The sequence below is a fragment of the Trachypithecus francoisi genome, unplaced genomic scaffold, assembly GCF_009764315.1.
Source record: "Trachypithecus francoisi isolate TF-2019V2 unplaced genomic scaffold, Tfra_2.0 Lachesis_group11, whole genome shotgun sequence".
Classification (NCBI taxonomy): Eukaryota; Metazoa; Chordata; class Mammalia; order Primates; family Cercopithecidae; genus Trachypithecus; species Trachypithecus francoisi.
This window is the reverse complement of record NW_022681456.1, coordinates 20071036-20084749: the sequence shown is the minus strand read 5'-3', so window position 1 is coordinate 20084749 and position 13714 is coordinate 20071036. Positions and strand designations below refer to the sequence as shown.

The 13714-nt window shown below is 52.6% G+C and overlaps 1 protein-coding gene across 1 annotated transcript in view; it reads left to right on the top strand.

The window, feature by feature from the left end:
- Window positions 1-5826: 5826 nt before the first annotated feature.
- Window positions 5827-13714, top strand: part of DTX1 (deltex E3 ubiquitin ligase 1) — a 41518-nt gene continuing 33630 nt past the window's right edge. Inside the window, exons 1-2 of the mRNA XM_033220513.1 lie at window positions 5827-6098; window positions 6610-7604. Coding sequence (XP_033076404.1) covers window positions 7346-7604 — 259 coding nt within the window. The 5' untranslated portion in view covers window positions 5827-6098; window positions 6610-7345. The remainder of the gene's footprint in view (window positions 6099-6609; window positions 7605-13714) is intronic.

Below are 13714 nucleotides of genomic sequence, written 5' to 3'. Positions count from 1 at the left end.
AAAAATAAAATAAAATTATTTTATGCTGGTATGTGTCCATAGCCCCAGCTGAGGCAGGAGAATTGCTTGAGCCCAGGAACTGGAGGCTGCAGAGTGCTGTGATCGCACCACTGCACTGAAACCTGAGCAATAGAGCGAGACCCTGTCTCTTAAAAAAGAAGAAGAATGTAATAAACACCAGTCAAACCACTACCCAGACAAAAGCTAGGATCTTGACAGTGACTTACATCTTACCATATGGTCCCCCAACCCCCAGCGCCATGTTCCCCTCTTAATCCTCATTCTAAATCCTGTATTTATTCTTCCCGTTTCCCTTTCATACAGTCTATTATCGCGTATGTGTGCCTATAATTTTAGTTGCCTTTGACTTTATAAAAAGGGAATATGTTTATGTAAGAGGAAATTTTTCATTGAATATTTTATTTCAAAGATCCATCCATAGTTCCTTCATGTTGAGTGCCGTGTAATATTTCATCGTGGGAGTTAAACCATAGTTTATTCATTTGCTCTCTCACAGATGGGCATTTGGGTTATTTCCCAGCTTTGGCCACTGTGAACAGAGCTGCTATAAACATCCTTCTACAGGACTCCTGCTGTGAATGGGCAAGAATTTCTCCAAGGTCCATACTCCAGAGTAGAAAGGGTGGACTGCAGGGTGTGTATGTGCTTAACTATCAGAGATAAAGCTGGGCTGTTTTCCAACATGGTTGCACCAAGTCACGTCCCCACCAGTAATGTCTAAGAGGGCTTAATTTTTCTCCACGGCACTTACATTACATGATGCACTCTATATTTATGCATTTATTTACTTTTTCTCTCCTGCCACCTAGAAGGTCAGCTCTAGGAGAGCAAGCATTTTGTGTCTTTTATTCGTCACTGTATCTTCAGTGCCTAGAATGGTATCTGGCACATAGTAGGTGCTCAGTAAACAGCATCTGATTAGATGAATAAATGGATGGTTCTAAATGGGCCCTAAAAGCTCACAGTATCGCATATGATTAGCCCAACTACCTAGAGACAGGTTGACAACCATCTCTCAGTTTTAATCCCTTAAATCCAGGAAAAGAACCATTGGCCAAAGCCTACAAATACCTGGACCCCCCAGCCAATGACATCAGTTTCTGAGGGTGGGGCTTGGACGTGGGTGATTTGTACGCACTCTGCAGGAGATTCTCACGTGACTCCAGCATGGAATCCAGCGTGGGACCCAGCGCTCTGGGGTGGGGAGGGCGTTCATCTCACCATCTCGCCCATAGATGCTCAAGCTGCCTTCAACTCTGGCTGTATGTGAATTTCAGAGCAAGACCCCGGAATGAATCTGTGCTCACCTGGAACCAGCCTCTGGCTGGTGATGGGGAGACACTGCTCCCAGGAGCCATGACCTGGACACGCAGCCACGAGAGCAGTGCCCACCCTAACCTCAGGCCTGCAGACCCTCCTCGCTAAGCAAGGCCGGCTGTGGGTATCACCCTTCTGAGGCTTCTCCAATTCCACCACCCATTCTCAGCAGGCAGCAAAAGACCTTTCACCACTCCCGCCCCACAAGTGTCCTGCAGGCCCAAGGAACACTCTGACTTCCAGGGGCCCCATTTCAGTCCCCAGAGACACCTAAACAGTCCTTCTCACTCTGTTTCTTGTTTTCCACTTAAACTTTTTCTCAGCTGCTGAAGGGGAGGTCACAGCTGGTCTGCACAGAAGGATGTAGAGGGCTGGAGAGAAGGGCTCAAAAGAGCCTAACTCACTTGGCTCCACAGGCTGGGGACAGGGGTGGCATGTGTCTCCCAGGGCTCATACCCTAATTGCACATGTCCCTAATGGGTGGCATGTGTCTCCCAGGGCTCATACCCTAATTGCACATGCCCCTATTACCACCTTCAGTGTCACTCGTTTTGTTTTGTGTCCCCTTCCAGACTCTCCTGTACTTAGACCAGGGCTGGACATACAGTAGGTACTCAATAAAGTCTAGTTAATTCCAGGCTCTTTCCAACACAAATCAAATCACATCAAATTTTTAGTAACTCCCCATGACTCAGGATAAAATCGCAAACCCATACTGGGTCTTCCAAGGCTCTGCATGGTAGCCCTGCCTCATCTGGCCCCAGGCTCACCCCCTTCTTTCTCAGGGGTTACTTGGTCTTCTTTCTGTTGCTCTAACACACCAAGCTCTTTCCCACCTCTGGGCCTTTGCACATCCCTGTTTCCTCTGATTTAATCATTCCCCCTCCTACCCCACTCAGCCACATTAAGACCTATGAATCCTTCAGGGAGTAGCTGAAACATCAACTCCTCTGAGAAGCCCTCCCTGATTCCTTAGACCGGATAGGACCCCTGTTAGATGTCCTCATGATATCCTGAACTTTTCCTTCATAGTCTTTGCAAAAGCTTGGAATTACACTTTGTGTGATTCTTTGATTCATGTCTGACTTTCTCACTAGACTCTGAGACCCAGGAGGGCAGGGACCATGCTGCTTGGGTTATATCTGTATCTCAGTATATAGCCCAGTGCCTGGCACATAGGAGGGCATCGGTATTTTTTGGATGGATGGATGGATGGATGGATGGATGAATAAGTGGATAAAAGGAAGGAAGGGGCCGGGCGCGGTGACTCATGCCTGTAATCACAGCACTTCGGGAGGTCGAGGTAGGCGGATCATGAGGTCAGGAGATCGAGACCATCCTGGCCAACGTGGTGAAACCCTGTCTCTACTGAAAATACAAAAATTAGCTGGGTGTGGTGGCATGTGCCTCTAATTGCAGCTACTTGGGAGGCTGAGGCAGGAGAATCGCTTGAACCAGGGAGTCGGAGGTTGCAGTGAGCTGACATTGCACCACTGCACTCCAGCCTGGTGACAGAGCAAGACTCCATCTTAAAAAAATAAATAAACAAAAAGAGGAAGAAAGGAAGGAAGGGAGAGACAGAGGAGGGGAAGGGAGGAAGGTGGGAAGTTTCATACATGAATGTATAGATGAATGGATTAATAAATGGATGGATGGATGGATGGATGGATGGATGATGGCTGGGTGGGTGTAGGATGAATGGATGATGCATGAGTGGGTGGATGGATGAATGACTGGACAGATGGGTGGGTGGGTGGATGGATGGAGGATGGGTGGATAGATGAATGGATAGATGGGTGGATGGATGAGTGGATGGTGGATGGCAGAACAAAAAAAATATGAGTTCGTCTCTTTCTGCCATCTTTCTGAGCTGCTATAATGGTGCATGTGAACGTCCTGGCCAATGCTCTCAATAGCATCAACATGCTGAGAAGAGAAGCAAACAGCAGGTTTGTGTTCCAAAATCGTCATCTAGTTTCTAAGTGTGATAATGAAACTTAGTTTATATCAGTGAATTTGAAATCATCAATAATCACAGAGCTAGAAAAATCACTGTGGACCTCACAGGCAGGTTAAACAAGTGTACAGTGACAAGCCCCAGTTTGATTTGCAACTCAAAGATCTAGAAAAATGGTACCCCTATCTCCTTTGGTTTCACTGTCCTGACAACCTCAGCTGGTCTCAGGGACCATAAGGAAGCAAGACAAAAACACGTAAGGGGGAAAATCCTGGGATTATTTTTCTAGGGATGTAATAAATTTATATAAATAAAATGCCTCAATGGACCAAAAAAAAAAAAAAGCAGTTCATGATTGATTGCTTTTGTCCTATTGACTTCCTCATTGGCATCTGAGCCATCCCTCCAGTGAATTGTGGGCTCCTTGGTGGCCAAATTCCTTCCCTCTCCTTGGAAATCTTTTCTCCCCAAGTTCCTGGGAGCAGTTTTGCATTCCCAGATGTTCCAAACCCAGTTGAGAGGGGCCATTAAGGGCCACGCTGTACCAGATCCTCAGCTGGATGCCATCCATTAGTCACTCAACAAACACAGAGGCAGCATGGTGCTATGGGAGGTGCAAAAGCATTTGGGACACAGATCCTAGCTCTGCCACTTACTCCCTGTGGGAACTTGAGTAAGCTACTTAGCCTCTCTGAGCTTCAGGAGGTTTTCTGTTTCCATGTGTAAAATGAGGACAATATTACCTTCCTTGTGGGGCAGTTGTGAAGAGTAGTAAGTATTTTATAAGTGCCTAGCACATAATAGGCACTCAGTAAATGACACCCTTATGTAATGGGCACCAGCTACACCACACCAAGATGAATATGATGGCTATCTCACTCTAGCAGGGACAGACTTCATTTAAGAGGCTAATTGTGATACAGGGTGTCATGTCAAGTTATGGGCAAAGGAACACCGAGGAAGATGGGATGAATTCAAGAAAGGCTTCCTGGAGGAGGTGACATTTAATCAGACCTTAAATAGCATTTGACAGGAAGTCCAGAGACTTGTGTTCTTTTTTCCAATCTGCTGCTAAATCACCACGCGACCTTGAGTCAATCTCTTCTCCACTGTGGGGTCCCCAGATCCTTCTATAACATAAAGTGGTTGAGCATCTGCTCTGAACCTGTTCAGTTATAGTCTCCTGTGAGAAGAATCTGCTGACAGCCAGTGTCCTTCTTCCCAGACACACAAGGCACACAATGCCTAGACACACAAGTTGCCTATAATGGGAGAAGGGGACTTCATGGACCCCAGAAGGCCATCCATGGACCCTAGGCTAAAATCCCAGAACTCAGTGATCCTGTGGGAGTATTGTCAGTCCTGTCATACTGCAGACTTGGCCCTGCTGTATGCAAAGCCTCTCTCTGTAGTCTGCAGCAGGAGAAAGAAAGCAGAATCATTGACCCAATATGAAAAAGCCCATCCAACACTGGGCTGCTGGTCAGAGCAGGCGCCTGGGGAGGCGAGGTCCCTCCAGCAGGCTGGAGAGCCAGAGCTGGGTTCCAGGAAAGCACCCCTGAGCAGCCTGCCCCTGCCCCTGCCTAGTGTATCCCCATCTGCCCTGGGGAGGCAGGCGTGGGCTGCTCTGGGCAGGCGCCCAAACAGGTCACTGACCTCCGTCAGCCACCCAGGCTAGAGTTCCCGGACGCATCCTTCATCTTCCCCAATCTAAACATCCAAAGGCCCCGGGTGGTCCACCCCCTCCCAGCCGAGGTGTGTCTCAGCTGCATCCAGCTTGCTGAAGGAGAGAGGAACTGGCCCTCTCATTTAACACTTGAGCCGCTGCCATTTCCAGTCATCCCTTCCATCCAACCAATGCTCACCCACCATTTATTGAGCACCAGTTGTTTGCAGGTGACTGTGAATGACATGGCAGAGGGCCTGCCCTTCTCTTCCTCCAGGATCTCACCTCCTGGCCAGGGTCCCCTCGCCTGGTCCCACCCCCTCTCACCTGGAGCAGGTGGGTGCTTTGGGGGAAGCGGGCTCAGGGCTGGGAACTGGGTACTGGCAGGAGATTCAGATCGGGGTTGGTGTCTGGGCACCGCTCTAAGCTTCTGTGATCCTGGGCCTGGGTCTTACTCTCTCTGGCTTCAGTCTCCTGATCTGTACTCTTCAGATTCCACGGTTTCATCTGAGTCTGAATCAGGCCTTGTCAGCACCCTCCCGCCCCCAGGAATAGTTAGAGGAGGAAAGGAGGCTAGCTCTGAATGCTTCAAGATCTTTCTTTAGACAGTCTCTGGATCTTATTCATTCATTCAAGCATTTATTGAGCACCTACTCAGTGCCAGGCCCTTGACTGGGAGACTGGAAATAAAGATGACAAAGATTCAAGCCAGCGACTCCTAAACACCCTACTCCCTGCCTCAAGCCCTGCTTGGGGTCAGAAGGCCCCTTGGGTTCTCGGGAGGGCCTGGTCGAGGATTTGGGGCGCCCTGAGACTCGCGTGTCAGCGCCGGTGGCGCTCAGGGCCGCGATCTGTCTCCTCCCCTTCCTCCTCCTCCGCCCCCTCCCCTCTCCCTTCCCGAGCACTGCCGAGGCCGCCTCCCACCCGCGGGATCCCGGCGGCCGCCAGCCAGCTCCTGCGTCCGTCCGTCGGCCGGGCAGTCTGTCCACGCGCGGAAAGCTCGGCGCGGCGGCCGAGGGGCCTGGGAGGGAACGGGCGCGGAGGCAGGACCGCGGCTCCCTCCCACTCCGGGGGGAGCCCAGAAGGCGGCGGTGCTGGAGCGCGAGCCGGAGCCGGAGCCGGAGACGAAGAGAGGCGGTGAGAGCGCGGGTGCTTAGGGACCCCACCCCCGGCTCCAGCTGGGGGCCCGCGAGCGGCTCGGCGACGTCTGAGCTGGGGAAGGGGGGCTGTTATCCCCAGGGCGGGAGGCAGAGACGGTCCAGCTCCTGGCTTCGCCCCCTCCGCGACGCGACCCCCGAGGGGCCCTGGGCCGCGCCTGCAGCTCCGCTCATCCCCTAGCTTCCCGACGCATCCCCGCGCACCCGGCATCCCCCCACCCCCCGGCAGGGTGAGGGCCCCAGGGGAAGGGAAGGCTCTGGGAGCTAAGGAGGGCACCCCCCAGGCGGAGAGTCTCTGAAAACCGCGCCCCCGGCCCCAGCCCTCCCTCCAGGCCTACCCCAAGGGAAAGCGGGCGGGGCGACCCCGTATGCCCCCCTTGCTGTCCCCCTTCGGTCCCCCATTGTTCTCAGCCGAACGCTCTCCTGGGAATGGGGGAGGGGGTGCTGCGCTCTCCTCTTAAAGAGCCCTCTCCCCTCTTGTCTCCTGGCAGGTCGCGAGCACGAGTGGGGTGGGGCGTGCCCACAGGCCCCCGCCCCCCTCGTCCCCCAGCCCAGCTCCGGAGCCGCAGTCCAGGCGCACCCCCTCGGGGGTCCGCGCCGCACCCCTCCCCCGTGTGTTCTGCAGCCACCCAGGCCTTCCAGGACACCGTGGAGAGGGAACAAGGGGGCAGGGACGCCCCCCTTCAGCAGGAGCCGTCGGAGAAGGGGGCCCGGACTGGAGGGAGGCAAGAAGCCCCACTGAAGCCAGGCGCAGGGTCTGGGACGCAGTTGGGAGTGCAGAGGGCTGACTGAGAGCCGCAGGAGCAGCAGGCTGTGGCCCAGGCCTCCTGGGTGACAGGCCCTGTCTGGCGGGGAAGAGGGACCAGAGACAACACTGAAGAGGCTGGACCTAGAACGGGGGCGGCTGCCTCACTCCCTACCTGAGCCAGCCGAGGGGGCCAAGGACTTTAGAGCTGTTTCCTCCGGCATAAGAGAGACACTTGCTTTCCAGGGCAGCACCCTTTATCCGAGAAGGCTCTGCAGGGAAGAGGTCTTTGCAGCCTGGATGGCCACCCCACATTCCTTTAACGGAGGCCTCTAGGCCTCAGAGAGAACCCAGAGTTAGAAAGGAGGCCAAACGGTCCTTGCTGTCCCCCTGGGGAGAGAGGAAGTTGCCGCCTGCTGCCAGGCCCAGGAGTAGCTGGGCCTGCAATAGTGGGGGACCTGGCCCCTGAGGCAGTGGCGGCCATGTCACGGCCAGGCCACGGTGGGCTGATGCCTGTGAATGGTCTGGGCTTCCCACCGCAGAACGTGGCCCGGGTGGTGGTGTGGGAGTGGCTGAATGAGCACAGTCGCTGGCGGCCCTACACGGCCACCGTGTGCCACCACATTGAGAACGTGCTGAAGGAGGACGCTCGCGGCTCCGTGGTCCTGGGGCAGGTGGACGCCCAGCTTGTGCCCTACATCATCGACCTGCAGTCCATGCACCAGTTTCGCCAGGACACAGGTGAGCAGACTCCCTACCCACCCCATGCCACCCGCCCTGCTGAACCACCACTACCTTGCAGCGTGGGCTGCTGAAAATCCCAGTAAATCTGATCCCAAATCCCTTCCCTATCTCCCTGCCTCACCTCCAGAAAAACAGGGCAGTCTAACCTTGTCCAGTTTAAGACTTGGATTCCAATACAGCCTCTGAGCAAGTTGTAGGGCCTTGGGCAAGTTGCATCCTCTCTCTGAGCCTCAGTTTCCTCATCTGCATAATGGGTAGATCAATATCTCTCACAGCTGAGTGAGGATTAAATAAAATGGTGCTCACTGAGCACAGAATCTAGAATAGCAGTAGCATGTGATTGTAGAATAGGGGCTTCACATGCACTTCCTCATTTAATTTTTTCTAAGAATCACAGGCAGTAAGTCTGTTTATTGTTGTATTATTATGAGTCCCATTTTATAGATGAAGAAACTGAGTCTCCCAGAAGCTGAATGATTTAAACTCAGAGCTGGGATTTAAACCCAGGTGGTTGAATTCCAGAGCCAAAACTCTTAACTGGTATCCTGTACTGGCTCCAAGTGTTGGTTCGGGGGGTGGAGTCATGCTGGTGGTAATTAATTGGGCATGGGGGCATTGGTGGTGTTGATGGGGGGGCTGGCAATGATGGAAGAGACAGTGTTAGCAGTTGTGTTGGTGGTGACTCAGTGATAGTATTGATGGTGGTGGGGTCTTGGTGATAATGGAGGGATGGATGATGGTGACGTGGCAGTGTTGATGATGTCAGTGCTAGCGTTAACCCTGGAATTCATTGGTGTTGGTGACATTGACAGTTGTGTTGGTGGTGGTGCTGGAAGTGGTGTGATGGGGTGGTGATGATGGAGAAAATGATGTTGGTGGCAGTCTTCATGGCCATGTGGTGTGGCTGGTAGCCCTGTGTGTGGATGTTACTTCATGGTATTGGTGATCCTGTTGTGGTTGTAATGATGGTGATGTTGATGGTTGTGTTGGTGGTAATGTGATAGGTGATGATGGTAATAAAAATGATGAGGTCCCACTCTCAGGCCTACTCTCTTTTGTTCTGGAGATTTGTCATTGTTTGGGAGATCTCCCTGAGTCACTGCCCAGTGGTATCTGTGACAAGTTCCGTGGGCAGTGGGGAGTGGTGGGATCCTGCCGTGTAAAAGCAGCCTAGAAATCCTTGGCACGTTTGACCCCCCAAGGACTAGCTGATGGGGTTTGGGGAAGTCCCTACGAATTCCTGGATGTCAGAACCACACGTAATAACCCCAGGCTAGTCAGGTGCTCTCCTTCTCTCTAGAGCTGTGCCAACCAACACGGTAGCCACCAACCACATGTGGCTACTTAAATGTACATTAATTAAAACTAAGTAAAATGTAAAATCCAGTTCCTCAGTCTCACTAGCCACACTTCAAGTGCTCATAGCCACATGAGTCTCGTGGTACCTTGTGGGCCAGTGTAGATCCAGAACATTGCGTTATTGCAGACACTTCTATTAGACCGTGCTAGTTAGAAAGAAGGCCAGCCTTTCTAACTAGCACAATCCAATAAAAGTTTCTGCAATGATTGGACGTTCCAATAGTCTAGAACATTGCTTGGTACCCACAGGGTGCTTACCATGTCTAGAAACACAGGTGAATTCTTAACAAATGGCTTATTGATGGTACAGATTAGTACATCTATGTTTCTGTAACTCCAGGCATTGACCACCATCACTGGTGGTGCCAATTGTTTGTGCATTCCATCGTGTGATTAGTTATTGATCTCTGCTGTGTGTCCATTTCTGTGCTAAGCACTGGAGTACAGCAGGGAGCAAGACAGAGTCATCAGTCGAGGTTTTCTGCTGGAGGACCTACACTGAAGGTCCCGGTGTGGTCAGGAAGCAAGCAAACACGCCACCGCAGAGACCATCAGTGGCAGATCTGAGAGCATGAACTCAACCTGGCCCAGGGGTACTCAGGGAAGGCTAGCCTGAGAAAGCGATGTTTGAACAGAGATCTGAAGAATGAGTGAGGGCGCCAGTGTCCCTGGCAGAGGGCACAGCCAGTGCGAAGGCCCTGGGGTGGGAAGGAGCAGAGGACATTTAAGTCCGTTCTGCTTGGGATGCATCTCCCATCAAGGGGAAGATGGAGCAAGATGCAACTAAGCAAGGACCAGATGTACAGGCCTGGACAGCCATGCAAAGAACTTTGAATTTGATCCAGAGAGTAGAAGTCATCATTAGCTCCCTGTGCCCATTCTTCCAGAGAGGCACCAAGGACCTGATGGAGGAATGGGAAGTGTTGCACATTGCCCGCCCCATTCTCTTTTCTCCTAGGGGTAGAGGGCAGGGCTGTGAGAGCAGAAGTGGGTGGACATCACTCCTTGCTAGGAGGCCTGGTGTTCTGCAGGTTCAGAGCTAATGCTGGGTGTAGCGATCCTCCAGGACCTAGCTGGTGGGGGATGGGCGCCGGGGTCCTTAGAAGCAGGGACAGACTCCCCACAAGGCTGCCAAGTTGGCAACTTTACCTTTGATCCTCTTATCTTTGGGGGGACCCTCATTTCTATTCCTAGCATCCCCTTATGTTCCCGAGTACCCAGACTTGCACACTCCCCTTTCATCAGGCCTCATTCTCTCAATAGTACTCCCCTTTTACGGTTCAGCCTCACTGGATCCCCCAGAAGTTCAGCTCCGGTCACTTCCCCTCACCCCCTCCCCAGAGCTGCTCACTCCACACCTGCCCCCTGTTTGCCGGAAAAGGGAAAAAAAACACTCATTCCTAAATGGACTCCTGGGAGCCTGCCAGGAACCCCCTCCCACCCCAACCAGAGAGGGAGGAAGGCCTGGAAACCTATTGCGGTTGGCAGGAGACCTCGGCTGCCTGGGAATCTGCTGGAGAGTGGGGCAAGAGGCTTCCTCACCAGACATGTGAGGGTTTCTCCACCGCTTTACCCAGGAGCAAAACAATGTCAAGAAAGGACGTCTTGTCCTCATTGGTAACGGACTGGGAAAGAGCCTCAACCGGCAAGGAGCAAACCTGAGTGCCAATGGTGTGACCTCAGGCCTCTCCAGATCTGTTTCCACATCCATGAAATGGGTGAGAGCATCACTTCTCCAGCAGCGTTCTCAGATTGACAGAGAGAATCTGGCTGACTTTATCCCACAAACATCAACGAATTATCTACTGTGCACGTAGCACGGGTTCACCACTGTGTGTATGAGAGACCAGCAAGAGATCTTAAATCTTTTTTTTTTCTTTTTTTGAGACAGTATCTCACTCTGTCGCTCAGGGTAGAGCACTCGGCTCACTGCAACCTCTGCCTCCCGGGTTCAAGTGATTCTCGTGCCTCAGCCTCCCAAGTAGCTGGCATTACAGGCAAGCTACTACATACCACACCCAGCTAAGTTTTGTATTTTTAGTAGAGACGTTTTAGTAGAGACGGGGTTTCACCATGTTGGCCAAGCTGGTCTTAAACTCCTGGCCTCAAGTGATCCACCCACCTCGGCCTCCCAATGTGCTGGGATTACAGGTGTGAGCCACCGTGCCCGGCCGTGAATCTTGAAAATATTATATTTCATACACACACACACACACACACACACACACACACTCCAACATAATGCTGTAAAGCCCAAAACTCACGTGTATGTGCGGAAATCAACACAAGCTTCTGTCTAGATTTTCTAATTGTAAAATTCTCGATATGTTCATTGAAGCTGAACTTTAATTTTGGGGGGAGACTGCCCTAGCTTTGCTAGTTTCCCAATACAGAAGCTGGCTGATTTTTTTCTGATCGCGTCAGATAATAAATCTTTTAAGCTTTGTGGGACCCACAGTCTCTGTTGTAACTATTCAACTCCATCAAAGCAGAAAAGCAGCATAGACAATATGTAAGTGAACGAGTGTGGCTGTGTTCTAATCAAACTAGTTGTGGACACAGAAATTTGAATTTCATATCTTTTTCACAGGTCATAAAATTTTCTTTCCCCCCTGCCAACCATTTAAAAATGTAAAAGCCATTCTTACTTTCTGAGCTGCACAATAGCAGATGGTGGGTGGATTTGACCTGTGTGCTGCAGGTCACTGACCCCTGCCCTCACATGTTCTTAACCTGAGCATGGGGTAAGACTGTGCTGGTGCCACGGAACACCCAGCATGGCTTCTCCACGCCTCGTGGTGTGTACCAAGGTACACGTGCGTATGCGTACGCACACACAGCACCAGCCTGTTCGCACAATGCTGACACACACACGCCCTGTGTATGTGCCTCTCGTGCAGTGCAGCCATGCGGAAGAAAGCCCAGGTGTCAGGCTGGGGCCACAGGTGAGAGGCCAGGCTCTGGCCCCACGGGGGCTGCTGTTTGTTCAGCCGGTGCCCCCTCACCTTTCCCCTGCTGGGCTGTTTTCACTGCTCCCTGCAGGGGGTGAGGTTCCCTTTGAAGCCCTCTAGGTCCAGAGCCCAGAGTCTGGACTGGAAACTGGGGCCCCTCCACGGGGAGGCCTGATGCTGTGACCCTGAGCTGGATGATATTAGATCAATCACGGTGGTGTCCCAGGCAGAGGGCTGGAGGGAGAGCCACAGCTGGGCGAGGGTGGGTGGTTTGCTCGCTTTGCAGTACTGAGCCAAGTGCCCGGTTTCCCTCAAAGCTTTCTTTCTTCATTTCCCTCTGTCTCCAACCATCCCTCCCACAGACAAAGATTGCCACATATGGGAAGCCTAAGGCCAAGGAGTGCTCAGCGGGTGGCTGGGCCGGGCCCAGGAGCCGTCAGGGTCTTGGGGTGAGGGGTTGGCTGCCACCAGCAGTGGGGGAAAGTTTTGAGATTGGCTTTCTGCTCCCAGAGAAGAGGCCACAACTTCCCTGGGGGATCATTTACATCCCCTGCCACTGGGACAGCCGCCTCACCCAGACCATAAATTTCCCAGTCCACACAGTTGGACAGAGGTGCGACTCAGCCACTTCTGCAGCAGCTCCCAGCTCATTCCCTGGCCTCGTACAGCTGGAGCTGGGGAGGGGCACCTATCTGCCTGGTATCTCCCATGTTGCTCTCCATGTGCTCCTGGAGGGGTGCATGGCAGCCTCCTGCCTACTCTGCTGATGGGATAGCTGAGGCTGAGGGAGGCCAGCTGGGGACCATCCACGGATGCCATATCCGAGGCTGCAAGCCTGGCCTTTTCTGGTGCCCCCAAGCTGGCCGACAGGTTGGAGTGGCAGGTGGTGGCTGGTTCCAGGATCTTCCAGCCTGCTTCTTTCCCCGGAAACCTTGAGCTTCACTCAGCCCTGGCCCCTGCCCTGAAAGTAAGCACTATCTGCGGACACTTAGGCTGGAGCCCCTTAGGCTGTTACCACCCAGATAGGAGGAGCTTTTCCCATCACCAGGGAAAGGACCTCTGGAATTTAGACACCAACTGGGGACAGTGAGGCCCAGAGAGGGTGAGTGACTTCTCCAAGGTCACACAGCCTACCAGTCCTAAGCTAGAGCCCAGGCCTCCCAGACAGGCCTTAGGGATAGAAAACAAGGTGACATTTAATGCCAGGGCTGAGAGAACCCCCTCCCCCTTCTCCCTTGAGAGTGCTCTTGGGGCTTGTTGTCGGAGTCTAGCCCAAGGCAGGGACAGCCTGCACTACCCTGGAGGCCTCCAGGGCTCAGCTCCTGGTTACAGGACCCTTTGGGACCCTCTCTCCAGCCTTCTCACTGGAGACTAAGGCTGGCTCTGATGCCAGGAGCAAGAAAGACTATGTGTAGGGGCAGGGAGTGGTCCATCTCTGGTAGCAGCAGGTCCAGCTAATCCACATGTGGGTGTCTCCCCAGCCACCAGTCACACGGTCTGTATTTCCACCATTGCAGACCCATGGTCTCTGGCTGCTCAGCTAACTCCAGAAGCCTGTTTTGAAACTATAAATTCATCGCTCATATTTGGTAGTCATTGGTGGCTTCTCAGTACCAGGTCCTGGGATGGGTCTTGGGGACTCAGACAGAAGGACATAATGCATTTCAGAGTCTAATCTATGCACTTCAGATCAATTTCAGAGTCTAGTGAAGGTGAAGGCAAATGCATATCATGGGAATAGCCTTTGAACCCTCTGACTCATAAGGACAACAGATACAGAACTAAAACCCAGCTTGA